Consider the following 12634-nt stretch of genomic DNA (forward strand, 5'->3'; position numbering starts at 1 on the left):
TCTTCGAATATTCTTCAGGTTATATACGTATAAATTCTATAGCTTACTTAAGTCAATTGGCTTAGCACTTGGCTTAATAATTTCATCATACAATAAAGTGGTCAAGAAGTCACTAAAGATTTTACCAGTGACTTCAGGCAAAAAATACTTAGCTGCTAGGGCGAACTTGTTCTTTTCACCTAACGGACTTGTAGAAGCCAATTTTGTGGTCTCTTCATCTAATATCCTGGCGGTCAACTCTGGAGTTACCTTATCACCGGTGTCGCTTAAAACAACACCATGTTTGACCCACTGGTACAATTGACAACGCGATACTTCCGCCGTAGCGGCATCTTCCATCAGATGATTAATTGGAACACAACCAGATCCCCTCAACCAAGCCTCCATATATTGTAAGCCAATATCTAAGTTTACTCTGATTCCCTCCGTAGTGACTTGCGCATCTTGAATCTTCGTATTCAATAAATCAAATGATGTAACATGTACATCTGGAACGAAGTATATTTGGTTTGCTGTACCCATGTTACTGAAAACTTCGTTACAAATTGGTGCCAATGCAGGGTGTGCCACCCATGACCCATCATGCCCATTCTTCATTTCTCTTATCTTATCATTACGAACCTTGTTCATAGCAACTTCATTAGCCTTTGGATCATCTTTGATGGGGATTTGGGCAGCCATACCACCCATTGCGTGGACGCCTCTGCGGTGACATGTATTAATCAATCTTTTCACATAAGCATCCATAAAAGGCGAAGTCATAGTCACTAGATCTCTATTTGGCAAAACGTGTTCGGGCAAGTTTCTCAATTTCTTAATGGTCGAAAATATGTAATCCCAACGACCACAGTTCAGACCACTTGAGTGTTCTCTTACTTGATAAATAATCTCCTCCATTTGGAAGGCGGCTGGCAAGGTTTCAATTAGAACAGTGGCTCTGATGGTACCACGGGGCATTCCAATAAAATCTTGCGCAACACAAAAGATATCATTCCATAGTTTTACCTCCATGTGGTGCTCCATCTTTGGTAAGTAAAAGTAAGGACCCTTACCAATTTCAACTAACTCTTTAGCGTTATGGTAGAAATATAAACCAAAATCGAATATGGACGCACTAATCGGTTCATCATCCACGTAAAGGTGTTTCTCCACCATGTGCCAGCCACGAGGCCTAACGATTAAAGTAGGCAGTTTTGAAATGTCATCCTTCAACTTGTACTCCTTTCTTGGTGTCTTGAAGTCAATCTGGTTTCTGATAGCATCGTAAAGATTAACTTGTCCGTAAATCATATTCTCCCAAGTTGGAGATGAAGAGTCCTCGAAATCGGTCATATATGTCGTTACTTCTGCGTTCAAAGCGTTGACTAACATATTTCTCAATGGTGGTCCGGTAATCTCGCTTGATCTGTTGATCAAGCCAGGAGCAGGAATAGCACCTTGCCAGGTGGGGTCGCTTCTGATTTGTTCGGTTTCTGGCAAGAAATCAAATCGGTATTCGCCAGAATCTAACTTTGACTGTAAATCGCTTCTGTTAGCTAAGAGCTGTTTACGTCTTGAATTGAAAGTCCTATGCAGCAGAACAATAAACTCCAAGGCATCTTTGGTTAAAATATCAGCCACAGTAGTTTTGGAGGGTTCAAATTGAGGAGTCGTGTCGATGTCCGCGTATAGAGCAGTGTTATTCAAACTTATTTTCACCATTGTTAGTGCTCTCGCCGTGCCTATGACACATCCTCTAAACGATATCAACTGCACAGAAGGAGAAGAATCCAAACTACACGTGTAAATATCGCCATTTTATACTCATTGCTTCACTGATCGTTGATAAAGTCCAATCTTGATGACAGTTTCCACTAAGTCTCTTATCCAAGATAAGCTAAAACTTATGAAATGCATGTTATGTGATAAGGAAAGCAAGCGCAATTTTCCAAAATCCGCAATATTCTACCGCACCGCAACATTCAGCGGAGGATTTATGCTGATTATCGTAGACCTATGAAATTACTAATACAGAAGAATTTACGTATTTACTTAACCCTAACAATCGCAAAACTATATAGTAATACAAATGTCACCATCGCCGTAGTGTTCTTCGACACAGTCCTTCTCGGGCCTCTCAGGCTCCAGACTTTCGTAGATCAAGACTGAAAAATCCAAATGCTCTTGCTTGCCAAGTACTATCATGGGCGCATGCCAAATGCCTAGGCCATAGGTAACAGCTTGACCGCCTAAACATGTAAAAGCCCTCAACGTAGACAAGTCTGGTTTATTTGCATATTCTTTAGCGACTACTACTAAGTATGCTACTTCAGCAGACGTTCTCCCCATGGGCACGAACGTTTGCGAACTACACGGATGCTTTTCGAGGACTTTGATCGAATGAGAAATTCCCTGATTAAGGCCTCGAGCGAATATTCTATTAAGGTGCGCCTGTGGGAAGCAACGGAATAAGTTCCAATTAGGAACTTTACTAGTAGACCCATTCTCAACCCGGCTTACTTGAAGCAATTTGATAGCTGTTCCTTGGTTTGCACCTTTCTCGAGGTCCTGCAGCCTAGAAATCTCTTCATCTGGCGAGATTATCGTCCCATATTCCTTGAAGGACTCTATCGTCAATGTTTCCGCAACCACTGTCACCATCTTTACTTCGAGATTTTCCTTTTCTTACAAGATAAGCGTCAAGAGCGATTGGATGACTGTTACTGGCTTATATATGCGAACGCACATGAATGGGCCCATACGACCTTTTATCAACCTTATCTATCCCCACTTATTTGCCAATTCATCTTATCTTAATCTTATCTGGCACTTTAACTCGGGGTTCTAACTCTGAAAGCTTAGGACTTAAGCTGTAAATATTTACTTGGGAAAATTAACCTAACAATAAAAGTTAGGGGGTCTTGATAAACCCTAGAGACGTCGTATTTCTTTTTTATTTCGTGGATTATGACAGAAAACTCAACATTTTCTAATGGGTGAGCTCTAAACCAGAAAATACAGCCGCCGAAAGCCTTTTAAAAGGACAGCGGCGCTTGATCAACAGTCGTTCTTGGGGTACGTAAGACTAGATCCTACTTTCCCCCTTTATTGTGCATTTAAAGGCACTTATTGAAGGACCTTTTGGCGAATAGAACAACTCGTCATGCAGCAGAACAGCGAGTTTTTAACGGAAACACCTGGGAGCGACCCTCACATATCTCAATTGCACGCGAATAGTGTAATGGAATCACAGCTTTTGGACGATTTCCTACTGAATGGGTCTCCCATGTACCAGGATGATAGCATGGCGCATATTAATATCGACGAAGCTGCTAATTTTCAAAATTTTATCAAGACAGATGAGGGTGATTCGCCTAATTTGTTATCTTTCGAAGGAATCGGTAACAACACTCATATCAACCAAAACGTGTCCACTCCTTTGGAGGATGAAATAGGAGGTGACAGAGGCGTAAAGGAGGAAGAAGAGAACGAGCACGAGAACATGGTTTTTAAAGAAAAGAATACAGGCAGCTCCGTTCATGACGAGATTATATTTGGAAGAAAGGAAACGATTCAGTCTGTTTATATAAATCCTTTAGACTACCTTAAAGTAAATGCGACGCAGCTACCTTTGAATGTGGAGGTTTCAGGGTTGCCACAAGTATCTAGAGTGGAAAACCAACTGAAGCTGAAAGTGAAAATTACGTCTGAAATACCATTAAGCCAAAATATGGTTTACTTACCTAGTGATTCCATTTCAAGGGAAAAGTTTTACTTAAAAAAAAACATTGAGGAGTTTTCACAAGACTTCAAGAAAAATCTTCTGTATATCAATGCGTTTGTTCTTTGTGCGGTGAGCAACAGGACAACAAATGTTTGTACCAAATGTGTCAAGCGAGAACAAAGAAGAGCCGCTAGAAGGAAGTCAGGTATCGCAGACAATTTGCTATGGTGTAATAATATCAACAGAAGGTTAGTCGTGTTCAATAACAAACAGGTTTTCCCTATAATGAAAACTTTCGATAATGTTAAGGAGTTTGAACTAACTACCAGGCTAGTTTGTTATTGCAGGCATCACAAGGCAAATAATGGCTTTGTCATATTATTCACTATAACAGATTGGCAAAATAGACTACTAGGTAAGTTTACAACAACACCTATCATGATCACGGATAGAAAACCAGCAAATATGGATACTACCAAGTTCAACAACACTACCACCACGTCCAGAAGACAGTTAACGGAAGATGAATCTACCACAGAATATTATTCAACGGATAACAATCAATTAAGCAAAGACGAAAATATGCCATTTCAATATACTTATCAACACAACCCATATGATAATGACAGTCAAATGAATAATATTCCACTGAAAGACAAAAACTTACCATTCCAATATTCCATTCCTCAACAGACAGATTTACTTCAGAATAATAATTTATCACTGAACCTCTCTCTGCCTAACCAGCATATTCCATCACCAACATCTATGAGCGAAGAAGGCTCAGAGTCATTTAATTATCACCATCGCGATAACGACAATCCAGTTCGTACCATTTCTTTAACAAATATCGAACAACAGAGTCAACTGAACCAACGGAAAAGAGCACGCAATAATTTGGAAAATGACATCGGTAAACCTCTATTCAAGCATTCCTTTTCAAATTCAATCAGTCCAGCAAATAATACGATGAATCCGTCCTTACATTCAATGCACGATTTCTCAATGAAAAATAACAACAACAGTTTACCTTCAATTAATCGCGTTATACCTTCACAAGGGCCAATTAACGGTGGTATTGAAGTTACTTTATTAGGTTGTAACTTTAAAGATGGCCTATCTGTAAAGTTCGGTTCTAACCTCGCCCTTTCTACGCAGTGCTGGAGTGAGACCACAATCGTCACTTATCTTCCTCCCGCAGCCTATGCGGGCCAAGTATTCGTCTCTATTACTGACACAAATAATGAAAATAATGCCGATGATCTTCCCCAGGAAATTGAAATCAATGATAATAAAAAGGCCATATTTACCTATGTTGACGATACTGACAGACAACTAATTGAATTAGCTTTGCAAATTGTGGGGTTAAAGATGAATGGTAAATTAGAAGATGCAAGAAATATCGCCAAGAGGATCGTTGGCAATGATTCTCCTGACAGTGGTGCTAATGGCAACAGTTGCTCAAAGAGCACAGGGCCTTCTCCAAATCAACATAGTATGAATTTGAACACAAGTGTTCTCTACTCCGACGAAGTCTTGATACAAAAAGTTATAAAATCATTAAACATCAACTCCAATATTTCCATATGTGATTCATTAGGAAGAACTTTATTGCATCTTGCATGCTTGAAAAATTACTCAAACCTGGTGTATACATTGATCAAAAAAGGTGCTCGTGTTAACGATATTGATTCCTTTGGGCTAACTCCGTTACATTTTGCATGCATAAGTGGTGACCCTAAGATTATTAAGATGCTATTAAATTGCAAAGTCAATTATTCATTGAGGTCACACAACGGATTGACTGCAAAAGAAATATTCATAGCAAACCACATTCAACCAAAGGAATTCAACAGAAAACAAGAAAACAGAGATAACCATAAGTTTGTTCAAAATGACGCTTATATCAGCGAAGTATTGTCATTGTTTGAAAAATTCCAAGACGGTGCAAGGTTTGCCAATAGTGTAGAGACGGACAGTAATTATTCTATTAGCAGGAAATATTCACAATCCAGTTTTAATTCGAGCCTTTTAGATAATGAATCTCTGAATGAGAACATATTCGAGAACCAAAACATGTTGATTCCTACTTCTGTGGAGATTCAGCATCCTACCTTTCAATTATTTGAGAATTCAAGTTATTCTGAATACGATCAAAGTGATTTTGAAGAAGACGGTGATGAGGATTTGTTCGTTACCGACGAAGTAGAACAACCAGGTGTTGCATGCAGTGAGGAAGAAAATAAGCCTCTTGATATTGAATCTAGCGTCAACGAAACCGGTGAGGATAATGGTAGCACATCCCTCTGGAATAGAGTTTTGCATCGAATTAATGATGACTTACCCAAATACGAGGATCTATTCCCGCTATCTTGGGGTAAAGATGATAAATTGAAAACCGCAAACCAGGACAATATTGTGGAACAGTCTGGATCTAATATTGAAAACTCTGAAAATTCAGAGGAAGAAGATTATGAAGAAGAAGAAGAGTTTTTGAAGAAACAGTTTAATAGATTTTTCCAAAACAAACAGAACTTCCAAAATGATAAAATGTTAATATTTTTCTGGATACCCTTAACATTACTACTTTTGACATGGTTCATCATGTACAAATTTGGCAATCAAGATAGTTCCATCAATCATATAAGTGAATTAATCTCAGAATACTTGAGAATTGCATTAGCAAAGTTCTTACTGGGAAATGAAAGGATGAAAACCGCATTCAGGTCAAAATTATCCAACCTGCAAACAACAAGAATGTTGAACGATTTAATTGTCAGTTAGTCTGCTTTTTTGCGTATATAAATATATATATGTGTGTGTAATGAAAAGACGATACACTTGAAGAAACGAAATGCAGTAAAAAAAAGGGAAAAAAATTAAAACTTGTAAATGTCAGCGGTAACGATAATGTATATACTTTAAATGTAAACTATAATCTTGAAGATCTTCTAACACGAGCACAATGTCTATCGAACAGTTTCTTGGCTCTAACCCAGACGGGGGCTGTCTTTCTTTGAGGTAGTAGCTCTAATGATGGTAAAAGATCATGAGAGAAAAATTCTGAAGCTTCTCTTGGCAGTAAAGAAGGCAAGTGGTCGATAGAGATGACAGATAATTTAGGTCCGACAGTGGTGGGTACCAATACGGTGGGTTTGTTAAATACAGTAGCCACAGTATATATCGGAATGGGGTTGTGAGGGTTGGTAGTGTCTGCTGATACGTCCACCACAGTTCTTAGTCTTCTGTTAGGATTATTCAGTTTCTCCATGTTAGTGAAAGGAGCAATCGGTTTCGATAGATATATACAATTGATGAAGATATCAGCTTGTGGAATTTCGTCAAAGGGGCCACCACGGGATGTTTCTTTCATATCCCATTTTAATATGTTGGCGTCAGGAATACCAATTTTGTGCAATAGATCGATGGCACCGGAGCCACACCTCCCTAGCGCACCAATGATTAACACAGTTGGCTTTCTAGCACCGGTAGCCAAGGCCTCTTTATAATCCCTCGTAACATCCTTAACCAATGACTTTTCATTGGGGTAGGGCGACACTGCGGGCAAGTCTTCATCGTCGGAATGTGTTTGCTTGAATGCCCAGTCTCTAACACCAAGGGCAGCACCTGCAAACCCAGCGTAAAATCCAAAGGCAGCGACTCTTCTACCTTGGTCATTTTCCAAAAATTCCAGATCATACAAAGTACCGTGTCCCTTGATGAATCTGGTAAGGACATTCTGCCACCCAGCTTGGTCTTTGTAACAGTGAGCAAACTGAATGTGTTCGTGGACCAGAGGGAAAGTATCGGTTTCTGGCATTTCCTTCAAACCTATAATGATTCTGTCGCGAGGAGCGGTTTTCCATGAACCTGCAGGCACTATAATGGCGCCTGCCTGGCGATATTCGTTAATATTGAAAGTGGATTGCGGACTGTCTTCTACGTATATTTTGAAGCCCTTAGCTATCAGCTTCTTGACAGTGGTGGGCGTTAAGGCAGCACGTGCCTCTAGGGGTTTAGTTTCGGCTCTCAGGTGTAATGTAACAGCAGGCATTTTGTGGGTGGGTGAAGTAAAACGTTCGTTGCCATCTTCCGAAGTAACTCTTAAAATACCTGTTTCCATTAAGGAAAATGGGCTTTTTATATATTTTATCGTGGTTTCTCGAGGATGACTTTATGACTCTTTGACGCTGAAATCGCAGGGGAATTTGGCGGTTGCGAGCGGAATTCCAAATTCCGCTGGAAAAAAAAATAATAAGAATGCAAAATGTATAAATGTATAAGGGTCTTTTCTGACTCATCTATTTAGTATATAACAATTTCTAAGTACCTGCTATCCTTATGGCATAAAGTCCTTCAAGGCAGGGTCATTATAGCTCAAGTACTGTCCATTAACACCGTCAGGAATACCATGTAGGGCCAGCTTGGCGTAAACTGTGGCTGGCACAGAGCTATCCAGCAACTGGTTATTCTCCTTTAAACCTCTAAACATCTTCAATTGCTCTGCACTCATGGAGGAAGGCCCCACGTTCTCTCTAATGTTAACTTGCATATCTGTGTCCACAATACCTGGGGCCACAGCAATGGCCTTTACTTGCTTTTCTTCATTGGCTAAAGTCATGGCAAAGTGGTTAAGAGCGGCCTTTGAAGAGCCGTACGCTCCCCAACTACTGAAGTACATGTTACAGGCATCCGAACTGACGAACACCACGTTACCGTTGGTCTTCTTCAATTCAGGCAACGCAATGCTAACCAAGGAAACAATGCTGAAGAAATTGATGTCATACAGTTTTCTCCAAGCATTGACATCAATCTCATTGACATTTTGCACGGGCTCCAAGACACCTGCGTTGGCAACCAACGAGTCGATCTTGCCGTGTCCCTTAACAGCAGAGTTAACCAACTGCTTCAACACGGAATCGTCCGTAATGTCGCCGACGACGTAGAAGAACCTGTCACCATACTTCTCCTTCAAATTCTTCAACGGTGCCTCTGACCTGGCCACACCGTACACAACCGTCTCCCTGTCCAAGCTGAAAAGAATGTCCACGATGGCCTTACCGATACCTCTGGAAACACCTGTAACTAAAATAACTTTACCCATGTTTTTTTTCTCACCTGTTATAACCTGTAGTCAGCTTTATTTCCTAAGTACGGTCTTACTACGTCTCACTTGCTTTTTTTTGTTTACGTATATATATATATCCGTAAACATGAGTAAATGTTGATGGTTCTTTATATTATCTTCTCTTGATTATTTTGAAAACACCGCGGGATTCCGTCGGTGATACATTCAATCCGGTTCTTGGCACAGAAATGCCCGCACAAAAACTGTCGCTCATCGCAAACCTAATAAAAGCTTGGTATCTAAAAACTATAAGCATACTCTTTTACGTAATATAGTTTCAGCACTAGCCCTGCACCGGTCCTAGTCGCTCATCATTGTAGCGGAGATATTGGCCGTTCAGAGAATCGGGAATACCTTTCAGGGCGAGCTGCGCTAGCACCGCTGCAGGCACCTTTGGGTCTAGCAACGACGAGGTCTTATACAATTGAGTAAACCTCTCGAGGGCCTTGGGTGTCATGCCCTGGGGGCCCAGCGTTTCCCTGATATCTTTTTGCATCTGCGTGTCCACCACGCCCGGTGCAATACACACGGCACGGACCTTGTCGCTGGGCTCTTCACTAGCAATATCCATGGCAAAGTGGTTCAGTGCGGCTTTGGAGCAGCCGTATGCAGACCATCCATTGTATGGTTTTACACTCGCTCCAGAGCTGACAAACACAATGTTGCTAACAAATGGAGAGCCCTTCAAGAGGGGCAAACACAGCGTCACCAGAGTGACGATGCTGAAAAAGTTCACATCAAACAGCCTTTCCCACTGCTTGATGTCATGCTCGGAGGTGGCATGGGAGATGGACTTCACCGGTTCTAGCATCCCAGCATTTGCAACGATACTGTCCAATTTTCCGTGCTTGTTTCGGATCTCTTCCACCAAAGCTTCCACTTGAGATCTGTCAGTAATGTCGCAGGCGCGGTACATAAATTTATCTGCACCGTATTCCTTTTGTAAGGACTGCAGGCTGGCTTCTGTCCTTGCTACGCCGTATATGACACATTCGTCATCTCTTTCAATAATAGTTTTCACCAACTGCAGGCCAATCCCACGGGACGCACCAGTAACCAAGATAATTTTGCCCATTTCCCTTCTTTGGCGAATTATAAGCTGACCTTCTTGCTGCTGTTTGAATAGCCCTTTTTTCTTATATTCCTCATTCTTTCTGCATTTTCATTTTTAGCCTCTTGACGAAAAAGGTCAAAAAGTGAAAAATGAGGAAAAAAAAGATATGAAAGGTAGTGTGTGCTCCCTTAATATTAAAAGAGCAATAGTAAAAGCAGCAGCACCAGAGCTTTCCACATCTCTTTCTTTTCAAGCTGTCTTCTCGTAAAGTATTCAAGTTTATCATGTCAGAATTTTATAAACTAGCTCCTATTGACAAGAAAGGTCAACCTTTCCCCTTCGACCAATTAAAGGGAAAGGTTGTTCTTATCGTTAACGTTGCCTCCAAATGTGGGTTTACTCCACAGTACAAAGAACTAGAAGCCTTGTACAAACGTTATAAGGATGAAGGTTTTACCATCATCGGGTTCCCATGCAACCAATTTGGCCACCAAGAACCTGGTTCTGATGAAGAAATTGCTCAGTTCTGCCAATTGAATTATGGTGTGACTTTCCCCGTTATGAAAAAAATTGACGTTAATGGTAGCAGTGAGGACCCAGTTTACAAATTTTTGAAGAGCCAAAAATCCGGTATGTTGGGCTTAAGAGGTATCAAATGGAATTTTGAAAAATTCTTGGTCGATAAAAAGGGTAAAGTCTACGAAAGATACTCTTCGCTAACCAAGCCTTCTTCGCTGTCTGACACCATCGAAGAACTCTTGAAAGAGGTGGAATAGACAGGATCTATTTTCGTGGCTGAACAAACTTTAGTTTTCTTTTATATTTGTTAATAATAATACATACTCGCTACTATAACCTGTCAATTATTATGTGTCGCAACAAACTATATATATATACATAAACATGTATTGAAATGTGTGAACGAACCACGAAGCAGTAAGAGCCACCATAGAACTATGAAGTTACTTAAAATTTGCTACCTAAAGCATGCGCCTTTTCCTTGGAAGTAACATACGATTCCTCTGAAGTTATAGTTTTTAACCATTTGGAAATTGCAGGATAATCCTCAGGTGCGGCAAATTTTCTTTCAAACGCCATCTGTAAAGGGAAAGACATTAAGATATCAGCACCACTCAATTTCCCGTCAACCAAGTAGCCGTTATTTTTGGAGATTTCACCCTCCACAAAAGCGAACTGGTTCTTCATCTCACCGCTAGAGTAAGCCTGACTGATCTTGTCCGCCACCTTCCCTACCAAATATGAAATGGGGAAGGGCATACCAGAATTCTTCGCCTTTGAAAGAATGAACTCAATCATCAAAGGTGGTTGTAAGGAACCTTCAGCATAGAACAGGTAGTAGTTGACCTGGTCCGCAATATCAGCATCCTCGCTCATTAAAACGTGTGAATGATCAAAATGCTGCAAGACATATTGGAAGATGAAACCGGACTCGGCAAGTATCTTCTTCTTGCCAGTTTCTCTGTCTTGAACTTCCAACAATGGGGATCTTCCTAATGGATGAATTTTCTTTAGTTCTGGAGGAGCACGGAAGTTCGCATCCCTTTTATAAGGGACAATTTCGTATTCAAGTTTCAAATGGTCTAATAGCCACAAAAGTCTGAATGCTCTGGATTGGTCCAACCAATGGACTTTGATAATTGGCGACGACATAATTGCTTTCTTGGGACAGCTTTCTCCTTCCAATTCAGGTTGTGGGAGAAATTATCACAATATCAATGATCGTTATATATGGATCCAGCCACGATATTTTAACGCCGTCTAGTGGCCCCCAAATTTTTCATCATAGTAGAGCGTGCGGGTACGAAATGAAAACCATCAGTAATGGCCGTAGTAGAAAAAGTACGATTGTCATAGTAACAGTGAGGGGCTTATCTTTAGCTATGCGAGGCCCCCTTCTTGATGCTAACAAATTATAACTATCCGTGGTGATTTCCCCATTGGGCTAGCCTTGGCATTGCAGATCACCCTTAGGGCTTACTTTGGTGCAGGCTTAAGCAGCCATAACTTCGTAAATCGAAGGCGGGCTGGGTCTTAAGGAATGTTCATTTGGGCAGCATAGTGGTTGAAAAAAGAGCGCAACAGCTGTTGTTTGGGGCACTATTTCTGTAGTATGTCTTCCTTCAAAAGGGCTTACTCTCTTGAACAATTCTCGCTTGCTCAAAGAGGCAAGCTCAAAGTGCAAAGTGCGGAATTGAACGCCGTGCACTTCTTCCAGGCCAGATAAACGTTGCTATGAAGGATCATTATCCATGTAATCTCAAGTTATCATGTAAAGCCTGTGCATGGACTGCATTATACCAATAATGTCTTGTTACAATACCGAAGGAGAGGCAAACTATGCAGCTAATTAGTTCAATGCCAGTGGTTCATATAAATCACGATCGTAAAGACGTAATACCGCTTGAACTTATAATTGAGAATTAGATACAATGGCAGAATCAACAGACGGTAATGTCACAACAAGAAAAAGTGCGGGTATATCATAATATATACTGAAAGTATAACCACCTTATTTTCTTTACTGTCATCTCCTGTGCAGTGCACGGTGCGAGGCAAGGTAAAATGATGTTGGGTGAAAATAAAAATGTTGAGCTAGAAGCAAATTTATTCGCTCAGAATGTCATGCTATAATTTTCTTGTAATAATGACTATAGTGACGGTCACTTTATTGGCGGCTTCCTTTAATACGGTATGGAAGAAGGTTGCATGCGTAGTATTAATAAGCAAT

The 12634-nt window shown here is 40.6% G+C and overlaps 8 protein-coding genes across 8 annotated transcripts; 2 read left to right on the forward strand and 6 right to left on the reverse strand.

The window, feature by feature from the left end:
- Positions 1-36: 36 nt before the first annotated feature.
- Positions 37-1701, reverse strand: DAL7 (malate synthase DAL7; the record flags this gene model as incomplete). Its single annotated transcript, XM_033911180.1, has 1 exon — positions 37-1701. The coding sequence occupies one exon, from the start codon at positions 1699-1701 to the stop codon at positions 37-39; it is 1665 nt and encodes a 554-aa protein (XP_033767071.1).
- A 351-nt stretch (positions 1702-2052) lies between these two features.
- On the reverse strand, positions 2053-2640 carry DAL3 (ureidoglycolate hydrolase; the record flags this gene model as incomplete). Its single annotated transcript, XM_033911181.1, has 1 exon — positions 2053-2640. One exon carries the CDS (start codon positions 2638-2640, stop codon positions 2053-2055), a length of 588 nt encoding a protein of 195 aa, XP_033767072.1.
- A 502-nt stretch (positions 2641-3142) lies between these two features.
- MGA2 (Mga2p) lies at positions 3143-6487 on the forward strand (the record flags this gene model as incomplete). The annotated part of the gene is made up of 1 exon (XM_033911182.1): positions 3143-6487. One exon carries the CDS (start codon positions 3143-3145, stop codon positions 6485-6487), a length of 3345 nt encoding a protein of 1114 aa, XP_033767073.1.
- Positions 6488-6635: 148 nt separating this feature from the next.
- On the reverse strand, positions 6636-7826 carry LYS1 (saccharopine dehydrogenase (NAD+, L-lysine-forming); the record flags this gene model as incomplete). The annotated part of the gene is made up of 1 exon (XM_033911183.1): positions 6636-7826. The coding sequence occupies one exon, from the start codon at positions 7824-7826 to the stop codon at positions 6636-6638; it is 1191 nt and encodes a 396-aa protein (XP_033767074.1).
- A 216-nt stretch (positions 7827-8042) lies between these two features.
- Positions 8043-8807, reverse strand: NRE1 (sepiapterin reductase family protein; the record flags this gene model as incomplete). The annotated part of the gene is made up of 1 exon (XM_033911184.1): positions 8043-8807. One exon carries the CDS (start codon positions 8805-8807, stop codon positions 8043-8045), a length of 765 nt encoding a protein of 254 aa, XP_033767075.1.
- A 307-nt stretch (positions 8808-9114) lies between these two features.
- IRC24 (sepiapterin reductase family protein IRC24) lies at positions 9115-9906 on the reverse strand (the record flags this gene model as incomplete). The annotated part of the gene is made up of 1 exon (XM_033911185.1): positions 9115-9906. The coding sequence occupies one exon, from the start codon at positions 9904-9906 to the stop codon at positions 9115-9117; it is 792 nt and encodes a 263-aa protein (XP_033767076.1).
- Positions 9907-10169: 263 nt separating this feature from the next.
- Positions 10170-10661, forward strand: HYR1 (peroxiredoxin HYR1; the record flags this gene model as incomplete). Its single annotated transcript, XM_033911186.1, has 1 exon — positions 10170-10661. One exon carries the CDS (start codon positions 10170-10172, stop codon positions 10659-10661), a length of 492 nt encoding a protein of 163 aa, XP_033767077.1.
- A 190-nt stretch (positions 10662-10851) lies between these two features.
- On the reverse strand, positions 10852-11556 carry GTT1 (bifunctional glutathione transferase/peroxidase; the record flags this gene model as incomplete). The annotated part of the gene is made up of 1 exon (XM_033911187.1): positions 10852-11556. The coding sequence occupies one exon, from the start codon at positions 11554-11556 to the stop codon at positions 10852-10854; it is 705 nt and encodes a 234-aa protein (XP_033767078.1).
- Between the last annotated feature and the right edge of the window lie 1078 nt (positions 11557-12634).

Source organism: Saccharomyces paradoxus, chromosome IX, assembly GCF_002079055.1.
Source record: "Saccharomyces paradoxus chromosome IX, complete sequence".
In the NCBI taxonomy this organism is placed as follows: domain Eukaryota; kingdom Fungi; phylum Ascomycota; class Saccharomycetes; order Saccharomycetales; family Saccharomycetaceae; genus Saccharomyces; species Saccharomyces paradoxus.